Source organism: Entelurus aequoreus, linkage group LG13 (genome assembly GCF_033978785.1).
Source record: "Entelurus aequoreus isolate RoL-2023_Sb linkage group LG13, RoL_Eaeq_v1.1, whole genome shotgun sequence".
NCBI lineage: Eukaryota > Metazoa > Chordata > Actinopteri > Syngnathiformes > Syngnathidae > Entelurus > Entelurus aequoreus.
In genome coordinates, this window is record NC_084743.1 from 1,720,340 (window position 1) to 1,745,339 (window position 25,000).

General features: G+C 37.2%; 1 protein-coding gene across 2 annotated transcripts in view; it reads right to left on the bottom strand.

The window, feature by feature from the left end:
* LOC133663051 (rho guanine nucleotide exchange factor 17-like) overlaps positions 1 to 25,000 on the bottom strand; it is a 139,111-nt gene that overhangs the window by 2,970 nt on the left and 111,141 nt on the right. The window contains exons 7-23 of one of the 2 annotated variants that reach the window (XM_062067234.1): positions 23,417 to 23,467; positions 23,236 to 23,345; positions 20,715 to 20,800; positions 17,876 to 17,994; positions 17,572 to 17,779; positions 15,454 to 15,527; positions 15,305 to 15,388; positions 15,133 to 15,236; positions 12,115 to 12,224; positions 11,925 to 12,044; positions 8,095 to 8,365; positions 7,923 to 8,009; positions 7,790 to 7,857; positions 5,809 to 5,957; positions 3,140 to 3,314; positions 2,971 to 3,066; positions 1,016 to 1,198 (exon numbers count right to left, since the gene is read on the bottom strand). In XM_062067234.1, coding sequence (XP_061923218.1) covers positions 1,016 to 1,198; positions 2,971 to 3,066; positions 3,140 to 3,314; positions 5,809 to 5,957; positions 7,790 to 7,857; positions 7,923 to 8,009; positions 8,095 to 8,365; positions 11,925 to 12,044; positions 12,115 to 12,224; positions 15,133 to 15,236; positions 15,305 to 15,388; positions 15,454 to 15,527; positions 17,572 to 17,779; positions 17,876 to 17,994; positions 20,715 to 20,800; positions 23,236 to 23,345; positions 23,417 to 23,467 — 2,095 coding nt within the window. Of the gene's footprint in view, positions 1 to 1,015; positions 1,243 to 2,970; positions 3,067 to 3,139; positions 3,315 to 5,808; positions 5,958 to 7,789; positions 7,858 to 7,922; positions 8,010 to 8,094; positions 8,366 to 11,924; positions 12,045 to 12,114; positions 12,225 to 15,132; positions 15,237 to 15,304; positions 15,389 to 15,453; positions 15,528 to 17,571; positions 17,780 to 17,875; positions 17,995 to 20,714; positions 20,801 to 23,235; positions 23,346 to 23,416; positions 23,468 to 25,000 lie in introns of those variants that run through there. The other variant, XM_062067235.1, reaches the window with a different exon arrangement.

Sequence of the window (25,000 nt, forward strand, 5' to 3'; positions counted from 1 at the left end):
TTAACACTTCCTGTTTCTAACACTTTGTAACACTTCCTAACAGTTTGTAACACCTCTTAACACTTCCTGTTTCTAACACTTTGTAACACTTCCTAACAGTTCGTAACACCTCTTAACACTTCCTGTTTCTAACACTTTGTAACACTTTGTAACACCTCTTAACACTTCCTGTTTCTAACACTTTGTAACACTTCCTAACAGTTCGTAACACCTCTTAACACTTCCTGTTTCTAACACTTTGTAACACTTTGTAACACCTCTTAACACTTCCTGTTTCTAACACTTTGTAACACTTCCTAACAGTTCGTAACACCTCTTAACACTTCCTGTTTCTAACACTTATTAACACTTGCTAACAGTTCGTAACACCTCTTAACACTTCCTGTTTCTAACACTTTGTAACACTTCCTAACAGTTCGTAACACCTCTTAACACTTCCTGCTTCTAACAGTTCCTAAGATTTCTTAACACTTCCTGGCTGCTTTTGTTTCTAACAGTTCCTAACACTTCCTATCAGTTTATTTTAACAGTTCGTAACAGTTTTTAACACTTGGTTAGACTTCCTTACAGTTTTTTTAACAGTTCCTAACACTTTTTACCACTTGGTAACACTCCTTAATACTTCCTAACAGTTCCTAACCGTTTGTAACAGTTTGTAATACTTCCTAACACTTTGTAACAGTTCCTAACAGTTTTTAACATTTCGTAACACTCAGTAAGCATTTTTGCGGCCACCACTTTGAGTCAAAGTCGTACGTCGGCAGCCAAGAGGAGCTTTTGGGATCTCTAACCGACTTTAAGCTTTTATTTTCATTTTTACACCAAGTCAAATATTATGAGACTGGATTCTGAATCTTATCTGTTGTTCTCCAGGTCACTGTTGTGCGTGAGTGCCAGGAAGAAAAGCTCGGGGGAAAGTAGTAACCAGGTAACTTGCCAGGCTAAACCTTTAGAGGTCGTAACCTATCCCATTTTTTTTCGTCCAGCTTGTGGTCATTAGGTAACAAAACTGTACCTGTGGAGTCCGACACCGGAGGCGGGAACGTCATTCCGGAACCTTCCGGCAGCTCGATAGAGGTCAGGAATCGAACGTGGCCCGTGTGTCCGTGTGCGGAGCCCATGGGAAGCGGGGAGCTTTTCAGCGCACAAGCTGCCGTCCCAGACGTGACTGCTGGTATGGCCAGGGTGAGGACCACACCTGGGGGGGAACATACTTTCAGGTCTTTCCCTTTTGTGCGCCTTCTAAATAGTAAACAACTGTTAGTAAGAGGCGGCTAACAATGCAGGTATTAGGGCTTGATCTATTACGCCAAGAGAGCGCTCTAAAAAAAACAAAAAACAACATTTCTGTCGTGACCTTCATATTTAACAATAACGACATTGGTGGAGCTAACGCAGAGGAACTACTTTTCTGGCATAGTGCTACATCACACTGCTCCTCTGAGCCAGGTTTTTTTTTTAACAGTTCCTAACAGTTTTTAACACTTCCTAACTGTTCCTAACTGTTTTTAACACTTTGTTACACTTCCTTACAGTTTTTTTAACAGTTCCTAACAGTTTTTAACACTTTGTAACTGTTCCTAACAGCTTTTAACACTTCCTTACAGTTTTTTTAACAGTTCGTAACAGTTTTTAACACTTCGTTAGACTTCCTTAGTTTTTTAACAGTTTTTAACAGTTTGTAACACTTTCTAACTTTTCCTAACAGTTTTTAACACTTTGTTACACATCCTTTCCGTTTTTTTAACAGTTCCTAACAGTTTTTAACACTTCCTAACAGTTTGTAACACATCTTAACACTTCCTGTTTCTAACAGTTCCTAACAGATTTTAACACTTTGTAAACTTCCTAACTGTTCCTAACAGTTTTTAACACTTTGTTACACTTCCTTAGTTATTTTTTAACACTTCCTAACAGTTTTTAACACTTCCTAACTGTTCCTAACAGCTTTTAACACTTCCTTACAGTTTTTTTTAAACAGTTCCTAACAGTTTTTAACAGTTTGTAACACTTCTTAACACTTCCGTTTCTAACAGTTCCTAACAGATTTTAACACTTTGTAACACTTCCTAACTGTTCCTAACAGTTTTTTAACACTTTGTTACACTTCCTTACAGTTTTTTTTAACAGTTCCTAACAGTTTTTAACAGTTCCTAACAGTTTTTAACACTTCATAACTGTTCCTAACAGCTTTTAACACTTCCTTACAGTTTTTTTTAAACAGTTCCTAACAGTTCCTAACAGTTTTTAACAGTTTGTAACACTTCTTAACACTTCCGTTTCTAACAGTTCCTAACAGATTTTAACACTTTGTAACACTTCCTAACTGTTCCTAACAGTTTTTTAACACTTTGTTGCACTTCCTTACAGTTTTTTTTTAACAGTTTTTTTTTAACAGTTTTTTTTTAACAGTTCCTAACAGTTTTTAACAGTTCCTAACAGTTTTTAACACTTCGTAACTGTTCCTAACAGCTTTTAACACTTCCTTACAGTTTTTTTAACACTTCCTAACAGTTTGTAACACTTCCTGTTTCTAACAGTTCCTAACAGATTTTAACACTTTGTAACACTTCCTAACTGTTCCTAACACTTTTTAACACTTTGTTACACTTCCTTACAGTTTTTCTAACACTTCCTAACAGTTTTAACACTTCGTAACTGTTCCTAACAGCTTTTAACACTTCCTTACAGTTTTTTTTTTTAGTTTTTAACAGTTTTTAACACTTTCTAACTGTTCCTAACAGTTTTTAACTCTTTGTTACACTTCCTTACAGTTTTTTTTAACAGTTTTTAACACTTTTTGGGGGGGAGAATATTGCCTATTTTGTGTTTTTGACATGAAATAATATTAAATGTGAAGTTTCATCCATGGCGATACATATTGATATCTTTTACCGTCCAGCCCAGATCTGGACGTAGGATTTCAAGTGGAACATCAACATTAGCCAGGGATGAAACGCCGAGCTTTACCTGCACTGGTTCCGATCCACAGGAGGTCTTTGCAGGCCAGCAGCGCTGTGATTCTCAGGCAGGCCGCCTTGTGCTGCCTGATGATGGCGTCTGCACCTGCGTGAGGAGGAGGAGCAGGACGGAGGTGAAGGGCGGCGCCCGATGAGACGGACCTCAGACGGCGTCTTACCCGCCAGCATTTTGTGGACGGCAGGCGCCACGTCCACCTCCATCAGGCTCTCCCGCGTCTGGGCGTGGTACAGCCTGACATGGGCGCTGCCCTGCAGGGCCAACCACACCCCCTGCCCGTACGCCACCATGCACGTCACGCAGCGGCTGCTGTCCGCCCCCACCTGCAAGCAGTGCTGGGACAGGGAGGACATCTGCAATCAAGTCTTCTCCACATCCACTTTTATGGTCATTGCCTGAATTGGCAGCATCTTTTTCAGAAAGTTGCAATGATTTGAGACTTTTTTTTTTTTTTTTTTTAAAGCCTTGCACAAACTTGTGATTTTATGAATTTGTTAGTAATGTTTTCAGTGTTTCCTGTGAAGCTCACCTCATAAAACACAGGATTTCAACAAAAAAGGGGAAAAGAAATACTGCATTGACGTTGTACTGGTTTTACCCCGCACAGACTTAAAAGTAGACAGTAGATGGCAGTAAAAGCACATACTCAGTACTGTACTGTTTACATTCATTATAGCTACTGTAATGTTAGTAACTAGAAATTGCCATTTCAGTAGAAATTGCAAGTTCATTTTTAAAGTTTAATCTCAAAACCAACTTTTATTTTCTAGTTTTTAAATCGGCTTGAGTCACGTCCACTGTGTCTTTTATTGTTTATTCTATTTTATTGATTTGTTTTGACTTATTTTGGTGTATTTAATTCTCATCTTTTTAATTATTTTTATTATTTTTTTTATTTAAATTATACTTATTTTGGTGTATTTAATTCTCATCTTTTTCATTATTTTATTTTATTAGGTTTTTTTTATTGTATCTATAACTTTAAATACGTTTTTATTGATTTGTTTTTACTTATTTTGGTGTATTTAATTCTCATCTTTTTCATTATTTTTATTATTATTATTATTTTTAAATTGTACTTATTTTGGTGTATTTAATTCTCATCTTTTTAATTATTGTTTTTTTGTTTTTTTTTAATTATACTTATTTTGGTGTATTTAATTCTCATATTTTTCATTATTTTTTATTTTTTATTTTTTTATTGTATCTATAACTTTAAATACGTTTTTATTGATTTGTTTTTACTTATTTTGGTGTATTTAATTCTCATCTTTTTAATTATTTTTATTATTATTATTTTTTAAATTATACTTATTTTGGTGTATTTAATTCTCATCTTTTTCATTATTTTATTATTTATTTATTGTATCTATAACTTTAAATAAGTTTTTATTGATTTGTTTTTACTTATTTTGGTGTATTTAATTCTCATCTTTTTCATTATTTTTATTATTATTTTTTTTGAAATTGTACTTATTTTGGTGTATTTAATTGTCATCTTTTTCATTATTTTATTTTATTTTTTTATTGTATCTATAACTTTAAATACGTTTTTATTGATTTGTTTTTACTTATTTTGGTGTATTTAATTGTCATCTTTTTCATTATTTTTATTATTATTATTTTTTTAAATTGTACTTATTTTGGTGTATTTAATTGTCATCTTTTTCATTATTTTATTTGATTTTTTTATTGTATCTATAACTTTAAATACATTTTTATTGATTTGTTTTTACTTATTTTGGTGTATTTAATTCTCATCTTTTTCATTATTTTTTTTATTTTTAATTGTACTTATTTTGGTGTATTTAATTTTCATCTTTTTCATTATTTTATTTTATTTTTTTATTGTATCTATAACTTTAAATACGTTTTTATTGATTTGTTTTTACTTATTTTGGTGTATTTAATTCTCATCTTTTTCATTATTTTTATTATTATTATTTTTTAAATTGTACTTATTTTGGTGTATTTAATTCTCATCTTTTTCATTATTTTATTTTATTTTTTTTTTAAATTTTATTGTATCTATAACTTTAAATACGTTTAATCGGATTACTTATTATTATTCTTACATGCAACACTCTGGAAACAGTGTTTCTTAATAGTGCTATATAAATAAAGTGGATTTATATTTGAATGCTGAAAAGTCAAAGCCGAACTGAAATGCTAACAGTTAGCACGCTCGCCAGATAGCATCAAGTAACAAAATAGTATACCATTTGGACACACCTGATTTAGAGACTTACAGTGAGTGTGTGTAGTAAAAAAAATTAAAAAAATTAACTCTCTTTGCTAAAAAATAATAATTAAATAAAATCAATGTTGTCATGAATTATTGACCTATTTAAGGCTTTAATTACTTCACATCAAATGTTCCATTTTGAAAGCTGTTTGCCAAAAAAAACGGTTTTATTTGATTAAAAAAAAAGGCCATGAAAATTTAAAAAAAATATTAAAAAGTAATGTTTAAATGCTGAAAAGCCAAAGCCTAACTGAAATGCTAACAGTTAGCATGCTAGCCAGATACCATCAGGTAACAAAATATATGAGCTCAACAAGCTAGCATGTCAACAGTTAGCATGCGTCAAGTACCAAAATAGGACTTTTGAGGTTTATACAAAATGTGCATTTTTGTTGGAGAAAGGATATGAGATTATCATCACGCTTCAACATCTCTAACATGTAAACGCTGCCTCTTTGCTGGGTTAGAATTGCAAATGGAAATATGTTCTTACTTGTCTTGGCCTGAATGAATACATGTTACGTACAGGGCGTTTATAAACTACACGACATTGCAAATTCCGGGAGGGACGGAGCAGCATTTACCTCCTGCACCAGCTTGGTAGCGTTGATGATGAGGACTCGGTTGAGGGAGCCACACCACAGCTTCCCTCCCACGGGAACCATCTTGGTGACGGGGCTGCTGGGCGTGCCCAAAATTAAGGTCTGGGACGACTGGGGGTCCCAGAAGCTGCCTGCAGACAAGAAATGGAGACTTAGAAGGAGCACAAAGTCTTGTGTTGCTTGTCAAATTACTCTCCTCCTTTTAAATGATTTTAACTCATTTTGGTATCGAGAAATTGCGAGTGAAGTCTCGTTTTAAAACCAACTTTTATTATCCGGCTTTTAAATGGGCGAGTGGTCTTTTATTGTTTTATTCTATTTCATTGATTTAACAATACAGGACTCCTGTACACTTGAAACCCTTTTTTTAAAATAGTTACCCACATCTGCAGTCCTCTCCAAGGTTTCTCATTGTCATCCCATTGACTCATTGTTGAGTTTTTCCTTGCCCTGACTTTTTGCAGTGTGGGTGGATGTGTAATTTCCACAGTGCAAAAAGTCAGTGTTCAAAAACAAGAAAAAAAATACAAAAATTAGGGGTATTTTATTTGTTAGTTCAAGTAAAATACCCCTAATTTTTGTAATTTTTTTTCTTGTTTTTGAAAATGTTTTGAAAAATATTTTTTTTTAGGGGTATTTTATTTGTTAGTTCAAATAAAATACCCCTTTTTTGTTGTATTTTTTGTTCTTGTTTTTGAACACTGACTTTTTGCAGTGTGGGTGGATGTGTAATTTTCCACACTGCAAAAAGTCAGTGCACAAAAACAAGAAAAAAAAAAAAAAAAAAAGGTGGTATTTAATTTGAACTAACAAATAAAATACCCCTAATTTTTGTAAAAAAAAAAATAATTCAAACACAATAAAAAAAATAAAAAAATAGGGGTATTTTATTTGAACTAACAAATAAAATACCCCTAATTTTTGTATTATTTTTTTTTCAAAAACAAGAAAAAACTAAACAAAAATTAGGGGTATTTTATTTGTTAGTTTGAATAAAATACCGCTAATTTTTGTATTTTTTTTTCTTGTTTTTGAACACTGACTTTTTGCAGTATGGGTGGATGTGTAAAAAAGTCAGTGTTCAAAAACAAGAAAAACAATACAAACATTTTTGTTAGTTCAAATAAAATACCCCTAATTTTTGTAAATTTTTTTCTTGTTTTTGAACACATCCACCCACACAGTGTGGGTGGATGTGTCATTTCCACACTGCAAAAAGTCAGTGTTCAAAAACAAGAAAAAAAATTACAAAAATTCAAAAACAAGAAAAAATATACAAAAAATAGGGGTATTTTATTTGAACTAACAAATAAAATACCCCTAATTTTTGTTTAAAAAAAATCAAAAATAAGAAAAACAAATACAAAAAGTTGGTGTTTAAAAACAAGAACAAAAAAAGACAAAACAATAAAATACCCCAAATTTTTGTATTTTTTTCTTCTTGTTTTTAAACACTGACTTTTTGCAAAAAATAAAAAAAAATGTTTTGCAAAAAATACAAAAATGAGGGGTATTTTATTTGTTAGTTCAAATAAAATACCCCTAATTTTTTTTTTCTTTCTTGTTTTTGAACAAGAAAACAAGTGTGGGTGGATGTGTAATTTCTACACTGCAAAAAGTCAGCGTTCAAAAACAAGAAAAAAATTAATAAAAATACAAAAATTAGGGGTATTTTATTTGAACTAACAAATAAAATACCCCAAATTTTTGTATTTAGGGGTATTTTATTTGTTAGTTCAAATAAAATACCCCTGATTTTTGTATTTTTGTCCTTGTTTTTAAACACTTACTTTTTGCAAAAAATACAAACTTTTTTTTTGCAAAAAATACAAAAATTAGGGGTATTTTATTTGTTAGTTCAAATAAAATACCCCTAATTTCTGCATTTTTTGTTGTTGGCTTTGAACACTGATTTTTTGCAGTGTGGGTGGATGTGTCATTTCCATGCACAGTGCGAGTTTACCTGCTTCTCTCTGGTAGACGATCACTTCACCGTTGGCGAGCGACACAAAGACTTTGTTGTCCAAGTACCTGCAAGAAGGGGTAAACAACCACATGATGTACACAAAGATATTTGCATGTGGCGGAACACTTACAGTATACACAAGATGGAGGCGGCGTGCTGCATCTTCATGCTGTTCTTGCGGTTGCGAATATTGTCTGAGGACTGGTACACGTGGATACTGGACCGGGAAGAAGGATTGGAGAGTATCATGCCACGCAGTCGGAACATTTTGTTAAGAGTATCACACACACACACACACACACCATCCGTCTTCGGTGCCGAGCCACACGGAGCTCTGGTAGGCCTCGGGGTCGATGCTGAGCAGGTCTTCCAGGCTGGCTCGGGTGAAGGAGCCCCTGGAGGAGCGGCGCATGGCGCGGCCGTCCATCGGGCTTTCCGCGTGGGCTCTGCCTCCTCCTCCTTCGACCGTCAACGTCCCCGGGGCGGAGTATGAGCTGGCCACCGACAACTCCTGCTCCTCCTCGCTGCTGGTGGTCTCGGCGACCAAGTCCTTGGAGCACGGAGCCTCTTCGTCTTCGGGGGGGGGGGGGAGATGAAGAAGGAAATCAGGGACAGGGACAGTGATCCATGTGTGCTTCAGCACAGATATCACTATTCAACATGCGTCCCGGGGCCCATTTATTGCAAAAATTATTTAAAAAATAGAGATACAATGTAAAGCAGGGGTCCCCAAACTACGGCCCGCGGGAGTCCCAAGATGCCCCTCAGCATCCAAAATCCGGCCCACAGGAAGTCCCAAGTTTAAAAAAATAAAATAAAATTAAAAAATAAATAAAAATTTTTTTTTTTTTTAAATCTTTCCTTTCTAATCCATTTTCTACCGCTTGTTACTCTTGGTGTCTCCTAGTCGCTCAGGCAAATCATATTGTCTAAAAATGAATTTTCCTATCGATAACGTGACAATGTTAAATGTTGATGAACATCAATATTAATTGATGTTAAATGACAAAACGGATTATAAAGACAATGTATATATGTATATACTGTATGTATATATATATATATATATATATATATATAATTTTTTTTTTTTTTTTTTACATTTATTTATGTATTTTGATATATATATATATATATATATATATATATATATATATATATATATATATATATATATATATATATATATATATATATATATATATATATGTATATATATAAATATATATATATATATATATGTATATATATAAAAAAATAAAAATAATAAATATATATATATATATATATATATATATATATATATATATATATATATATATATATATATATATATATATATATATATATGTATATATATAAATAAATAAAAAATAAATAAATAATAATAATAATTTAAAAAAAAAAATATATATATATATATATATATATATATATATATATATATATATATATATATATATATATATATATATACAGCCTGGCCCCCGGCCAAATTTTTTTAACCCAATGCGGCCCCCCCAAGTCAAAAAGTTTGGGGACCCCTGATGTAAAGAGTAAAGGATGCAACGTCGATACCAATAATTGTTGGATGTTGTTCTTTTTGTGTGGTGTTCGGGTCTGTGGGACCCATTTTTTATTAAAAGAAAAATGATACAATTAATACATTTTTTCAAACTGAGACTCACTGACTTTGGCTCATTTTCTGTGAAGAACACATATCAGATTACATATTTAATGACCACACACCATACGTTTCTAGTACATATAAGCAGAGGTGGGTAGTAACGCGCTACATTTACTCCGTTACATCTACTCGAGTAACTTTTGGGATAAATTGTACTTCTAAGAGTAGTTTTAATGCAACATACTTTTACTTTTACTTGAGTATATTTATAGAGAAGAAACTCTACTTTTACTCCGCTCTATTTATCTACATTCAGCTCGCTACTGAGTTTTACCGATCTGTTAATGCACGCTTTGTTTGTTTTGGTTTGTCGGACAGACCTCCAAAGTAGGATCTATGCATGCCTGCGTTTCACCAATCACATGCAGTCACGTGATTAACTGCACATAAAGTTTCAGCGGCAGCAAGCTTAAGCTTACATGAACTCAACGTCAAATTTGAGGAAGCACATGGCGGTAAGTAACGTTAGTAGATATTTTGGCTGTCACCGTAGGCCAGGGGTGGGCAATTAATTCTTACCGGGGGCCGCATGAGCAACCCGAGCACTGCTGGAGGGCCACATCGACAATATTTCAATTAAATTTTGCTCAATATTATTTTTGATGTATACCGTAAGATAAATAATAATAATAATAATAGTAATACTTCAACATAGTGTGTGTAACAGCATTCCATGACTAATATAAATAAATTAACATTAATAATAAATTACAGTAAAATAAGCACATGTATGACTGAGGAGTCATAGTGTAACTTTGTGTGGTGTTTGAGTTGTCCGACTTTTTGTGTGGACATAAACGCACCAGTGGTTTAGTGCTATGCGTGTTGGTGACAGTTGGTTTTGGCCTGGTTTGTACGGCAGAAAATGACTAGTTTTTCGAGATAGAAGTGTTTTACTCATGTTTTTGGTGTGGTTATGTCCGAATATAAACAGTTTCGCTCAATAAAGTGATCGATATGATTCCTGTCCTCGAAGCATCTCGATAGACGTTACAATAATTGAACGGTGTTCAATTGAACGGTGTTGACGAACACCGTTAGGGCCGCTTGTTGTCACTGTCACTCAAAGTTGCATTGCAAAATGACACAGAATAAATATGTTTATTTTGTTTAGAATTCAGATGGGATTTGATTTGGTGCGCGGCGTATATTTGTATATTTGAGTACAGTTTCTGGCTACTCTACCCACCTCTGCATATAAGATGCCCGGGTCCACTGGACCCGGGGCTAATAGAGGTGTAGAAATTGATGTTCTGTGTACCACACACACACACACACACACACACACACACACACACACACACACACACACACACACACACACACACACACACGCATGCATGCATAGAAACACCAATCAGTGTGTTCCCAGGTGCAGCTCATACCTATCGGTTTAGGTTTGCGTAAAGGCTAACTTGTTATTTTCCTTCGTAATATCTGCCTACTGAGCCTATGGTGCTGTTAAGTTATTGTGGCTCAATTTGCCTTCATTTTTTTAATGTTAATGTATTATTATTTAATATATATTATTGTTTTAGTTGCTTAAGAGATATTCCTGGCTCTGAATTTGCTCATTGCTATTTTTATGTTTTTGTGCATTATTTGTTGCCGTCATCATTAAACGAACAGGTTACTCATCAGTTACTCAGTACTTGAGTAGTTTTTTCACAACATACTTTTTACTTTTACTCTAGTAAATATTTGGGTGACTACTCCTTACTTTTACTTGAGTAATAAATCTCTAAAGTAACAGTACTCTTACTTGAGTACAGTTTCTGGCTACTTTACCCACCTCTGCATATAAGATGTCCGGGTCCATTGGACCCGGGGATAATAGAAGTGTGGAAATTGATGTTCTGTGTACCACACACACACACACACAATTTTCCGCAAACCGCTAATAACTATCCATCCATTTTCTACCGCTTGTCCCTTTCGGGGTCTAATAAAAGCATAACATCTTTTTTTTCTTTAATTTTTAAATTTTTCCGGAAGCAGCCCTCGGTAGAAAAAGTTTGGACGCCCCGAGTAATTATTAACGTAACCTAGTGGGGCGGCATAGCTCGGATGGTAGAGTGGCCGTGCCCGCAAATTGAGGGTTCCGGGTTCGATCCCCGCTTCCGCCATCCTAGTCACTGCCGTTGTGTCCTTGGGCAAGACACTTTACCCACCTGCTCCCAGTGCCACCCACTTAGACATTGGCTTTCACTATGTAAAAGGGCTTTGAGTCACTAGAGAAAAGCGCTATATAAATATAATTCACTTCACACTTCAATTATTCATCCTTCCATTGGACAGTTATGATAATCCTGTTAGGGGGAAGGTAGTTACTGCTCTATTAAGGCAGGCTTGACTAAGTATTGTGTCGAGAAACCTGAGAACCCCGACCTCAACCCCGTCCAGCGTCTAAGTCGTCGTGAGACTGAGGTGACGGAGGTGACTCACTGCCGTAGCTGGAGGAGATGGTGGAGTGACTGGCTTGACTCTGCAGGGTGGATGAAGGGCTCGGCGAGTCCTCGTCGTCCGTGTCGTCGCTGTCGAACGGGACAAGCTCCGTCCCCGGACCTTCAAAACAGCAAGGTGTTAAAACGACATGGCGTCTTCGCTGGTGACGTGGTGGTGTGGGGGAAATTACCGGCGGGTTGATCGGTCATCTCCAGGGAGGAGCGAGAGATGGAAATGTGCAGCTGCTGCTGGTTGTGGTCAGGCGTGGTGGGAGCGGCGGCCGCCCCGTGTCCACGCTCCCTGGGAAGTCAAGAGACACTGGTTTACCCATCCCATATTGGTATTTACCCATCCCATATTGGTATTTACACATCCCATATTGGTATTTACCCATCCCATATTGGTATTTACACATCCCATATTAGTATTTACACATCCCATATTGGTATTTACACATCCCATATTGGTATTTACACATCCCATATTGGTATTTACCCATCCCATATTGGTATTTACCCATCCCATATTGGTATTTACCAAACCCATATTGGTATTTACACATCCCATATTGGTATTTATCCATCCCATATTGGTATTTACCCATCCCATATTGGTATTTACACATCCCATATTGGTATTTACACATCCCATATTGGTATTTACCAAACCCATATTGGTATTTACACAGCCCATATTAGTATTTACCCATCCCATATTGGTATTTACCCATCCCATATTGGTATTTACCAAACCCATATTGGTATTTACACAGCCCATATTGGTATTTACCCATCCCATATTGGTATTTACCCATCCCATATTGGTATTTACCAAACCCATATTGGTATTTACACATCCCATATTGGTATTTACCCATCCCATATTGGTATTTACCCATCCCATATTGGTATTTACCAAACCCATATTGGTATTTACACATCCCATATTGGTATTTACACATCCCATATTGATATTTACCCATCCCATATTGGTATTTACCCATCCCATATTGGTATTTACCAAACCCATATTGGTATTTACCAAACCCATATTGGTATTTACCCAGCCCATATTGGTATTTACCCATCCCATATTGGTATTTACCCATCCCATATTGGTATTTACCAAACCCATATTGGTATTTACACATCCCATATTGGTATTTACACATCCCATATTGGTATTTACCCATCCCATATTGGTATTTACACATCCCATATTGGTATTTACCCATCCCATATTGGTATTTACACATCCCATATTGGTATCGAATATCTGTCTTACATAGGCAAAAAATAACACCTGAATATGTGCTTGCATGTAAAGTGTGTGATATCATGTGCGATACAAGTAGTCCTGCAGCGTGTTTTCTTGTGTGTGATAGCAGGTGCGATACAAGCAGTCCTGCAGCGTGTTTACTTGTGTGTGATAGATATCATGTGCGATACAAGCGGTCCTGCAGCGTGTTTACTTGTGTGTGATATCATGTGCGATACACACTGTCCTGCAGGGTGTTTACTTGTGTGTGATATCATGTGCGATACACGCTGTCCTGCAGCGTGTTTACTTGCGTGTGATATGATGTGCAATACAAGCAGTTGTGCAGGGTGTTTACTTGTGTGCGATGTCATGTGCGATACCATGTGTGATATCATGTGCGATAGAAGCAGTCCTGCAGCGTGTTTACTTGTGTGTGATATCATGTGCGATACACGCTGTCCTGCAGGGTGTTTACTTGTGTGTGATATCATGTGCAATACACGCAGTCCTGCAGTGTTTACTTGTGTGTGATGTCATGTGTGATACAAGCAGTTGTGTAGAGTGTTTACTTGTGTGTGATATCATGTGCGATACACGCAGTCCTGCAGTGTGTTTACTTGTGTGTGATATCATGTGCGATACAAGCAGTCCTGCAGCGTGTTTACTTGTGTGTGATGTCATGTGCGATACAAGCAGTCCTGCAGCGTGTTTACTTGTGTGTGATATAATGTGCGGTACAAGCAGTTGTGCAGTGTGTTTACTTGTGTGTGATGTCATGTGCGATACAAGCGGTCCTGCAGCGTGTTTACTTGTGTGTGATATCATGTGCGATACACACTGTCCTGCAGGGTGTTTACTTGTGTGTGATATCATGTGCGATACACGCTGTCCTGCAGCGTGTTTACTTCCGTGTGATATGATGTGCGATACACGCTGTCCTGCAGGGTGTTTACTTGTGTGTGATATGATGTGCAATACAAGCAGTTGTGCAGGGTGTTTACTTGTGTGTGATGTCATGTGCGATACCATGTGTGATATCATGTGCGATAGAAGCAGTCCTGCAGCGTGTTTACTTGTGTGTGATATCATGTGCGATACACGCTGTCCTGCAGGGTGTTTACTTGTGTGTGATATCATGTGCAATACAAGCAGTTGTGCAGGGTGTTTACTTGTGTGTGATATCATGTGCGATACATGCAGTTGTGCAGAGGGTTTACTTGTGTGTGATATCATGTGCGATACAAGCAGTTGTGCAGACTGTTTACTTGTGTGTGATATCATGTGCGATACAAGCAGTCCTGCAGCGTGTTTACTTGTGTGTGATATCATGTGCAATACAAGCAGTCCTGCAGCGTGTTTACTTGTGTGTGATATCATGTGCGATACACGCAGTCCTGGTGTGTTTACTTGCGTGTGATATCATGTGCGATACGGACAGTCCTACAGTGTCTACTTGTGTGTGACATCGTGTGCAATACAAGCAGCCGTGCAGGGTGTGTACTTGTGTGTGATGTCATGTGCGATACCATGTGTGATATCATGTGCGATAGAAGCAGTCCTGCAGCGTGTTTACTTGTGTGTGATATCATGTGCGATACACGCTGTCCTGCAGGGTGTTTACTTGTGTGTGATACCGTGTGCGATACAAGCAGTCGTGCAGGGTGTTTACTTGTGTGTGATGTCATGTGCGATACCATGTGTGTTGTAAATTATAGTGAATATCAAATAAATAATGAATCAAAATAAATGTGTGTTATGAATTATCGACCTATTCAAGGCTCCAATTTTCAAGGATAACTTAACTGTTTTTGACATGTTTTCCTAATTTTCCATGACTGTAAAATTAGTTAATCATTTTCACCTGGAACTCTTGTGTGTGTGTGTGTGTGTGTGTGTGTGTGGTGTGTGTGGTGTGTGTGTGTGTGTGTGTGTGTGTGTGTTGACTGACCTCCCCTTCAGTCCGGGCACAGCAGCGATACAGATGATCCTTGCCGAGCACACGGCGATGCAAGCCTCCACTGTGGGCTCATCTTTGATATTCAGGAGACACACCTGAGGGGGAAACATCACAGCTGTCGCTATTCCAAAACACCACAATCCTTCCACGCCGACATTCTCACCTGTCCGACGTAGCCGTCGCTGTTGCACACCCACACCTCACAGCCGCTTTCGGGGCAGGTGTGGCTCGGGGAGGCACAGGAAAACTGGGGGGAAGAATTGTACAAAGGTGACGTCCACATTGTGTAAACGACGAGGTGGTAGATCTCACCTGCATTCCACTGCGCGTCTTCATGATGGGTATGGCCTTCAGGAACTCGGGGTCCCATTGGTCCTTGTTCATGGCTGAACACACATGGCAACCCAGAATGACAAACTAGTACTCATCTTCACTTTAATGGGATCGGATCTTGGGCCGTTATTTGCCCTTTTTCTTTTTTTAACATTTGTTTACTGGGTTTTAGACACATAATTGACAGGAATAGCAAAAAAATGCATCAAATGCTGTTTTTCCCCTCAACATGTAAAAAAAAAAAAAATTAATAAATAAATACAAATAGATACAAAATAAATAAAAATACATTAAAAATAAATACAAATATATACAAATATATAAAAATACAAATATAAGTATTTTAATTTATTTTAATTTTTTTTTATTTAAAAAAATAAAAAAAATAAAAATGAATAAAAATAAATAAAAATATTTATATTTTTATTTTTATTTATTTGTATTTATTTTTAATTTATTTGTATTTATTTTTAATTTATTTGTATTTATTTTTAATTTATTTAGATTTAAATAAAAATGAATAAAAATATTTATATTTGTATTTATTTTTAATTTATTTGTATTTATTTGTATTTATTTTAAATTTATTTAGATTTATTTTGTATTTATTTTTATTTATATTTATTTTATTTTTATTTTTTTACATGTTGAGGGGAAAAACAGCATTTGATGCATTTTTTGCTATTTCTGTCAATTATATGTGTCTAAAACCCAGTAAGCAAATGTTTAAAAAAAAAAAAAAAAAAAGGCAAATAACGGCCCAAGATTCTCATTCCTGAAAGACGTGTTTTATGCCACTCCGTCTTTGTCTCATTTTGTCCACCAAACGTTTTATACTGTGCAAAGATGAGCTTTGTTGATGTTATTGACTTGCGTGGAGTGATAATCAGACATCTTTGGTAAGTAATGACAGCAAGCTATCCATCCATCCATTTTCTACCGCTTGTCCCTTTCGGGGTGACAAGACGCCACCTCATCACAGGGCCAACACAGATAAGACAGACAACATTCACACTCACATTCACACACTAGGGCCAATTTAGTGTTGCCAATCAACCTATCCCCAGGTGCATGTTTAAGAAATAATTAAAATAAACAAAAGAGAAACCACAGACACATAAAACATAACGCATTCCTGAAAGACGTGTTTTATGCCACTCCGTCTTTGTCTCATTTTGTCCACCAAACGTTTTATACTGTACAAAGATGAGCTTTGTTGATGTTATTGACTTGCGGGGAGTGATAATCAGACATCTTTGGTCAGTTATGACGCTAAAATGCTATTTCGGCTAGCTGTATGTACATATTTGTAGGTGTTATATAGTATCCTAGTATTATTATATGTAGGTATATACCTACTCAGTGGCCTAGTGGTTAGAGTGTTATTTGCCTTTTTTTTTTTTTTTTTTTAAACATTTGTTTACTGGGTTTTAGACACATACAGTATAATTGACAGGAATAGCAAAAAAAATGCACCAAAGGCGTTTTTCCCCTCAACATGTAAAAAATAAAAATAAAAATAAATAAAAATACCAATATAAGGAATAATTAAATTAAATTAAAGAGAAACCACAGACACATATCAACATAACGCATTCCTGAAAGACGTGTTTTATGTCACTCTGTCTTTGTCTCATTTTGTCCACCAAACGTTTTATACTGTGCGTGAATGCACAAAGACGATGTTATTGACTTGTGTGGAGTGATAATCAGACATCTTTGGTCAGTAATGACTGCCAGCTAATCGACGCTAAAATGCTACATGTAAAAATTGACATATTTGTAGGTATATTTGAGCTCATTTAATTTCCTGTCCTTGTGTCCTCTTGTGTATTTCCTTGGCACATTTGATTAAAAAACATTCAGATGTTTTATTAAAAGTGTATTTCAAAATTCCGCCCACTGTAACATTACACGCAGTTTGAACAGTAACACTGTGTTTGAATATAGGAAAAAAAAACAATATTTTAACCAAGTGATTCTTTGGCGTACCACTAGATGGAGCCAGCGTTGCAGAATCACTTCTATAATCTATTGCCCGAGTATCAGATGGGGACTGGAAACCGGACCGGAAGCGACGTGATCCGCCTCACTCACCCAGTTTCTTCTTTGCTTCCTCGAAGGCCTGCTCGAAGTTGGAGCGGGCGTCCGGCGACGAGAACTCGAAGACGAAACTGCTCTCGGCCGAGACGGCGGTGAACTCCAGCTTGGTGGGCAGGAAGGTCATGTTGAAGGCCAAGGACTGCTTCTCTGACAGCTCCTTGTGCACCGAGGCCATCAGGTCCTTCAGCACCTCATCTAAGGGCTGACATAAGCAAGGTAAACGTGCGTGCGTGTGTGTGTGTGTGTGTGTGTGTGTGTGTGTGTGTGTGTGTGTGTGTGTGTGTGTGTGTGTGTGTACCTGGTGCGGACAACTGAGGGTCTCAGACAGTTTGCTGATTTGCCCCAAGGTGCTTACGTCCTCATCTAGTCGACTAATTGTTTTCTGGACGTTCTCTTTGTTTGTTGTCTGCGTGGAACCTGAACAGAAGTCCCGGAAGTCAGGAGAAGACAATAACAACGTTGAAACAACATGCTTTTTGACGACGTTTAATCAATGTTGGGTTCTGACGTTGATTTGATCATTGAAATTTGGTAATTTCCCAACCAATATTCTAAAACAAAAATACAACGTTGAAACAACATGCTTTTTGACGACGTTTAATCAATGTTGGGTTCTGACGTTAATTTCACCATTGAAATTTGGTCATTTCCTAACCAAAATTATAAGACACAAACACAACGTTGAAACAACATGCTTTTTGACGAAGTTAAATCAATGTTGGGTTCCGACGTTAATTTTACCATTAAATGTTGGTCATTTCCCGACCAAAATTCTACGACACAAATACAACGTTGAAACAACATGCTTTTTGACGACATTTAATCAATGTTGGGTTGTGAAGTTGATTTGACAATTGAATGTTGGTCATTTCCCAACCAATATTCTACAACACAAATTCAACGTTAAAACAACGTGCTTTCTGACGACGTTTATTCAATGTTGGGTTCTGACCATTGAATTTTGGTCATTTCCCAACCAAAATCCTACAACACAAATACAACGTTGAAACAACATGCTTTTTGAAGATGTTAAATCAATATTGGGTAGTGAAGTTGATTTGACCATTGAATGTAGGTCATTTCCCAACCAATAATCTACAACACAAATTCAACGTTAAAACAATGTGCTTTCTGACGACGTTTATTCAATGTTGGGTTCTGACCATTGAATTTTGGTCATTTCCCAACCAAAATCCTACAACACAAATACAACGTTGAAACAACATGCTTTTTGACAAAGTTTAATCAATGTTGGGTTCTGACGTTGATTTGACCATTGAATTTTGGTCATTACGCAACCAAAATTTTACAATTTTGCTATCCATACACTTGGGTAAAACAGAATCCATCCTGTTTGGGTCCCACATCAAACTTAAGAAAGTCAATGACTTCACCATAAAAGTAGGTGACATTGTCATCACCAGGAAAGATGAGGTCACCTACCTAGGTTCCATTCTAGAGGCTAACCTTTCCTGTGATAAAATGGCAACCAAGGTAATCAAAAAGGTTAACCAACGAACGAGATTTCTCTACAGAATTTCCTCTCTGGTCAACAAAAGCACCTTGAGGATTCTGGCGGGAACTCTCGTTCAACCCTTTTTCGATTACGCATGCACCTCCTGGTACCCTAGCACCTCCAAAACCCTCAAATCTAAACTCCAAACATCTTAGAACAAGCTAGTCAGATTACTTCTAGACCTCCACCCCAGATCCCACCTCACTCCTACCCACTTCTCTAAAGTGGGCTGGCTCAAGGTGGAGGACAGAGTTAAACAACTTGCACTGAGCCTAGTCTATAAAATCCGCTACACCTCCCTGATACCGAAGTACATGTCAAACTACTTCCTTAACGTAAATGACCGCCATAACCACAACACCAGGGGGAGCTCCACTAACCACGTTAAACCCAGATTCCGAACTAACAAAGGTCTTAACTCATTCTCTTTCTATGCCACATCAATGTGGAATGCGCTCCCAACAGGTATAAAAGAAAGGGCATCTCTATCCTCCTTCAAAACCGCACTAAAAGTTCACCTCCAGGCAGCTACAACCCTAAACTAACACCCTCCCCGGATTGCTAATAATCAAATGTAAACAATCAAATGCAGATACTTTTTCTTATGCCTTCTGATCTCTCTCTCTCTCTCTCTCTCTCTCTCTCTCTCTCTCTATGTCCACTACTTGATGTCCATATCCTACCCCCTCCCCCCCCTCCACACCCCTGATTGTAAATCATGTAAATAATTCAATGTGATTATCTTGTGTGATGACTGTATTATGATGATAGTATATATGATAGTATATATCTGTATCTTGAATCAATTTAAGTGGACCCCGACTTAAACAAGTTGAAAAACTTATTCGGGTGTTACCATTTAGTGGTCAATTGTACGGAATATGTACTTCACTGTGCAACCTACTAATAAAAGTCTCAATCAATCAATCAAACGTACGTAAAGTTGGGGAAATATATGTGCTGTATGAACTTTGCGGAGGTGAACGGTACTTTGGGCTGTGGGATTGAGTGTGTCGTGCGGGTGTTTGATTTGTATTAGCGGGTTGTATGGACGGGAGGGGGGAGGTGTTTGTTATGCGGGGTTAATTTGTGGCATATTAAATATAAGCCTGGTTGTGTTGTGGCTAATAGAGTATATATATGTCTTGTGTTTATTTACTGTTGTAGTCATTCCCAGCTGAATATCAGGTCACCCCCGCCTCTCACAGCATCTTCCCTATCTGAATGGCTTCCACTGCCCTCTAGTCCTTCACTCTCACTTTCCTCATCCACGAATCTTTCATCCTCGCTCAAATTAATGGGGTAGTCGTCGCTTTCTCGGCGTGAATCGCTCTCGCTGCTGGTGGCCATGATTGTCGATGTTCTCTACTAAATCCTTTCAGCAAAAATACGGCAATATCGCGAAATGATCAAGTATGACACATAGAATGGATCTGCTATCCCCGTTTGAATAGGAAAATCTTATTTCAGTAGGCCTTTAAGTTCCGGCAGGGTGTTGTTGGTCGACTGATTTGTTCTGCGCTTTTTTGTACCAATAATAAAACAATCTGGTTATTAATAACAAGGATGTATTTATGTACAGCACCATGAGGATGTTAGGGATGACAAGAAGGAATCTTACTCTTCACCACTTCCACGTCCTCCAGGGGAAGCTTCCACAAGAACTTGTACTTGCTTGAAGTATCAATGACACTGGCAGCAGAGTATCTGACGGACAAAACACACCAGACATCAAGTACTAACTGCGAATGTAGATTATTTTTGTATTTGTTTTTTGCGTGTGCAAAATAGCCCTTATCAAATTCTCAGAATCACATAAGTGGACCGTTCAGTTTGTCTGAGAAGTACTCAAGTTAGCGCCTAAATAAATAAAGTGATTCTCAAACTGTGCCATCTAGTGGTTGGCCAAAGAATCACCTAATGAACTATCCAATGTGCAATTTATTTGATTTGATTCATGATGTAAGTTTTAGTTTCCTATATTTAAAAACAGTGTTTAAACTGTTCAAACAAATTTAAATGCTAACAATAGCATGCTAACAGTGCAAATGCGTCAAGTGCCAAGTCGTATGACTATGAAGCGCACGCATGTAAAATTAGCTAAAAAAGTTAGCATGCTAATGTTTCTATGCTAACATGTTAACGTTAGCATGCTAACAGTTATAATGTGTCAAGTACCAAGTCATAAGAATATGAAGCGTACACATGTAAAATTAGCTGAAAAAGTTAGCATGCTTACGTTTCTATGCTAACATGTTAACGTTAGCATGCTAACAGTTAGCATGTGTCAAGTACCAAGTCATATGACTACGACGCGTACGCATGTAAAACTAGCTGAAAAAAGTTAGCATGCTAATGTTAGTATATTAACATGTTAACGTTATCGTGCTAACAGTATGTGTCAAGTACCAAGTTATATGACTCTGAGGTGTTCGGCTGTAAAATTGGCTAAAACAGTTAGCATGCTAACGTTAGTATGCTAGCATGCTAACGCTAGCATGCTAACAGTTAGCATGTGCCAAGTACCAAGTCATATGACTATGAGGCGTACGCATGTAAAACTAGCTGAAAAAAGTTGTTAGTATATTAACATGTTAACGTTATCGTGCTAACAGTATGTGTCAAGTACCAAGGTATATGACTCTGAGGTGCTCGGCTGTAAAATTGGCTAAAACAGTTAGCATGCTAAGGTTAGTATGCTAGCATGCTAACGCTAGCATGCTAACAGTTAGCATGTGTCAAGTACCAATTGTCATATGGCTATGAGGCATACGCATGTAAAACTAGCTGAAAAAAGTTGTTAGTATATTAACATGTTAACGTTATCGTGCTAACAGTATGTGTCAAGTACCAAGTTACAGTATATGACTCTGAGGTGTTTGGCTGTAAAATTGGCTAAAACAGTTAGCATGCTAACGTTAATATGCTAACAGTTAGCTTGTGTCAAGTACCAAGTCATATGACTATGAGGCGTACGCATGTAAAACTAGCTGAAAAAAGTTGTTAGTATATTAACATGTTAACGTTATCGTGCTAACAGTATGTGTCAAGTACCAAGTTACAGTATATGACTCTGAGATGTTTGGCTGTAAAATTGGCTAAAAGAGTTAGCATGCTAACGTTAGTATGCTAGCATGCTAACGCTAGCATGCTAACAGTTAGCATGTGTCAAGTACCAAGTCATATGACTCTGAGGTGTTCGGCTGTAAAATTGGCTAAAACAGTTTGCATGCTAACGTTAATATGCTAACAGTTAGCATGTGTCAAGTACCAAGTCATATGACTATGAGGCGTACGCATGTAAAACTAGCTGAAAAAAGTTGTTAGTATATTAACATGTTAACGTTATCGTGCTAACAGTATGTGTCAAGTACCAAGGTGCATGACTCTGAGGTGCTCGGCTGTAAAATTGGCTAAAACAGTTTGCAGGCTAACGTTAATATGCTAACAGTTAGCATGTGTCAAGTACCAAGTCATATGACTATGAAGCGTACGCATGTAAAACTAGCTGAAAAAAGTTGTTAGTATATTAACATGTTAACGTTATCGTGCTAACAGTATGTGTCAAGTACCAAGGTATATGACTCTGAGATGTTTGGCTGTAAAATTGGCTAAAACAGTTAGCATGCTAACGTTAGTATGCTAGCATGCTAACGCTAGCATGCTGACAGTTAGCATGTGTCGAGTACCAAGTCATATGACTATGAGGCATACGCATGTAAAACTAGCTGAAAAAAGTTGTTAGTATATTAACATGTTAACGTTATCGTGCTAACAGTATGTGTCACGTACCAAGGTATATGACTCTGAGGTGTTCGGCTGTAAAATTGGCTAAAACAGTTAGCATGCTAACGTTAGCATGCTAACAGCTATTGTAGCTAGTGTTAGTAATGCTGCCTGAGCCAATCAGTGGCCACCATACTGATTGTTTTGGTCCATACTAGTATAGTATTGTTGTTTTTTTACTTCATGTAGCCATTTTTGTTTTTGCTGGAAAATGCTTCATTTCAGGCAAAATGACGTAGAATATGGTTGGTTACTGATGACACAAAGCCACGTTTAGCACATATTATATTGGTTTTGGTATGTTTAACGTCCAAGAAGGCTGGCCCCCCCATGGTGTGGAGTGTCTGAATGCTCACAGGCTCATGGAGCTGCGTCTCAGTGATCCAGACTTCCTCTTGAGAGTGGTGCATATGATCAGGTCGCTGAAGAGGAAGAGGGAGCGATCCTTCTTGCCGCCGACCGTCTTCTGCAGGGAACGACAACGACAACGAGTTAGTCCGCGCTCGCTCGCTACGGGATCGAACGTAACCATCTTACCGCCTCCATGACCATCTCCTGTCTCAGGAACTTCCTTTGGGGATTCAAAATCTAAAAAACAAAACAATGTTGTTGTTTTTGTGTGCTTTTTTTAATTGTTATATAAGCAATATTACTTGGTGTTAGGGATACATGCTTTAAAATGTAACATCAGAAATTATCGGTATCGGTTTCAAAATTATCGGTATCGGTTTCAAAAAGTATAATTTATGACTTTTTAAAACGCAGCTGTGTTAGATCCACTATGGACTGGACTCTCACACTATTATGTTAGATCCACTATGGACTGGACTCTCACTATTATGTTAGATCCACTAGGGACTGGACTCACACTATTATTTTAGATCCACTATGGACTGGACTCTCACTATTATGTTAGATCCACTATGGACTGGACTCTCACTATTATGTTAGATCCACTATGGACTGGACTCTCACGCTATTATGTTAGATCCACTATGGACTGGACTCTCACTATTATGTTAGATCCACTATGGACTGGACTCTCACACTATTATGTTAGATCCACTATGGACTGGACTCTCACACTATTATGTTAGATCCACTATGGACTGGACTCTCACTATTATGTTAGATCCACTAGGGACTGGACTCACACTATTATTTTAGATCCACTATGGACTGGACTCTCACTATTATGTTAGATCCACTATGGACTGGACTCTCACTATTATGTTAGATCCACTATGGACTGGACTCTCACACTATTATGTTAGATCCACTATGGACTGGACTCTCACTATTATGTTAGATCCACTATGGACTGGACTCTCACACTATTATGTTAGATCCACTATGGACTGGACTCTCACACTATTATGTTAGATCCACTATGGACTGGACTCTCACACTATTATGTTAGATCCACTATGGACTGGACTCTCACTATTATGTTAGATCCACTATGGACTGGACTCTCACTATTATGTTAGGTACACTATGGACTGGACTCTCACACTATTATGTTAGATCCACTATGGACTGGACTCTCACACTATTATGTTAGATCCACTATGGACTGGACTCTCTCACTATTATGTTAGATCCACTAGGGACTGGACTCTCACACTACTATGTTAGATCCACTATGGACTGGACTCTCACTATTATGTTAGATCCACTATGGACTGGACTCTCACACTATTATGTTAGATCCACTATGGACTGGACTCTCACTATTATGTTAGATCCACTAGGGACTGGACTCACACTATTATTTTAGATCCACTATGGACTGGACTCTCACTATTATGTTAGATCCACTATGGACTGGACTCTCACTATTATGTTAGATCCACTATGGACTGGACTCTCACACTATTATGTTAGATCCACTATGGACTGGACTCTCACTATTATGTTAGATCCACTATGGACTGGACTCTCACACTATTATGTTAGATCCACTATGGACTGGACTCTCACACTATTATGTTAGATCCACTATGGACTGGACTCTCACACTATTATGTTAGATCCACTATGGACTGGACTCTCACACTATTATGTTAGATCCACTATGGACTGGACTCTCACTATTATGTTAGATCCACTATGGACTGG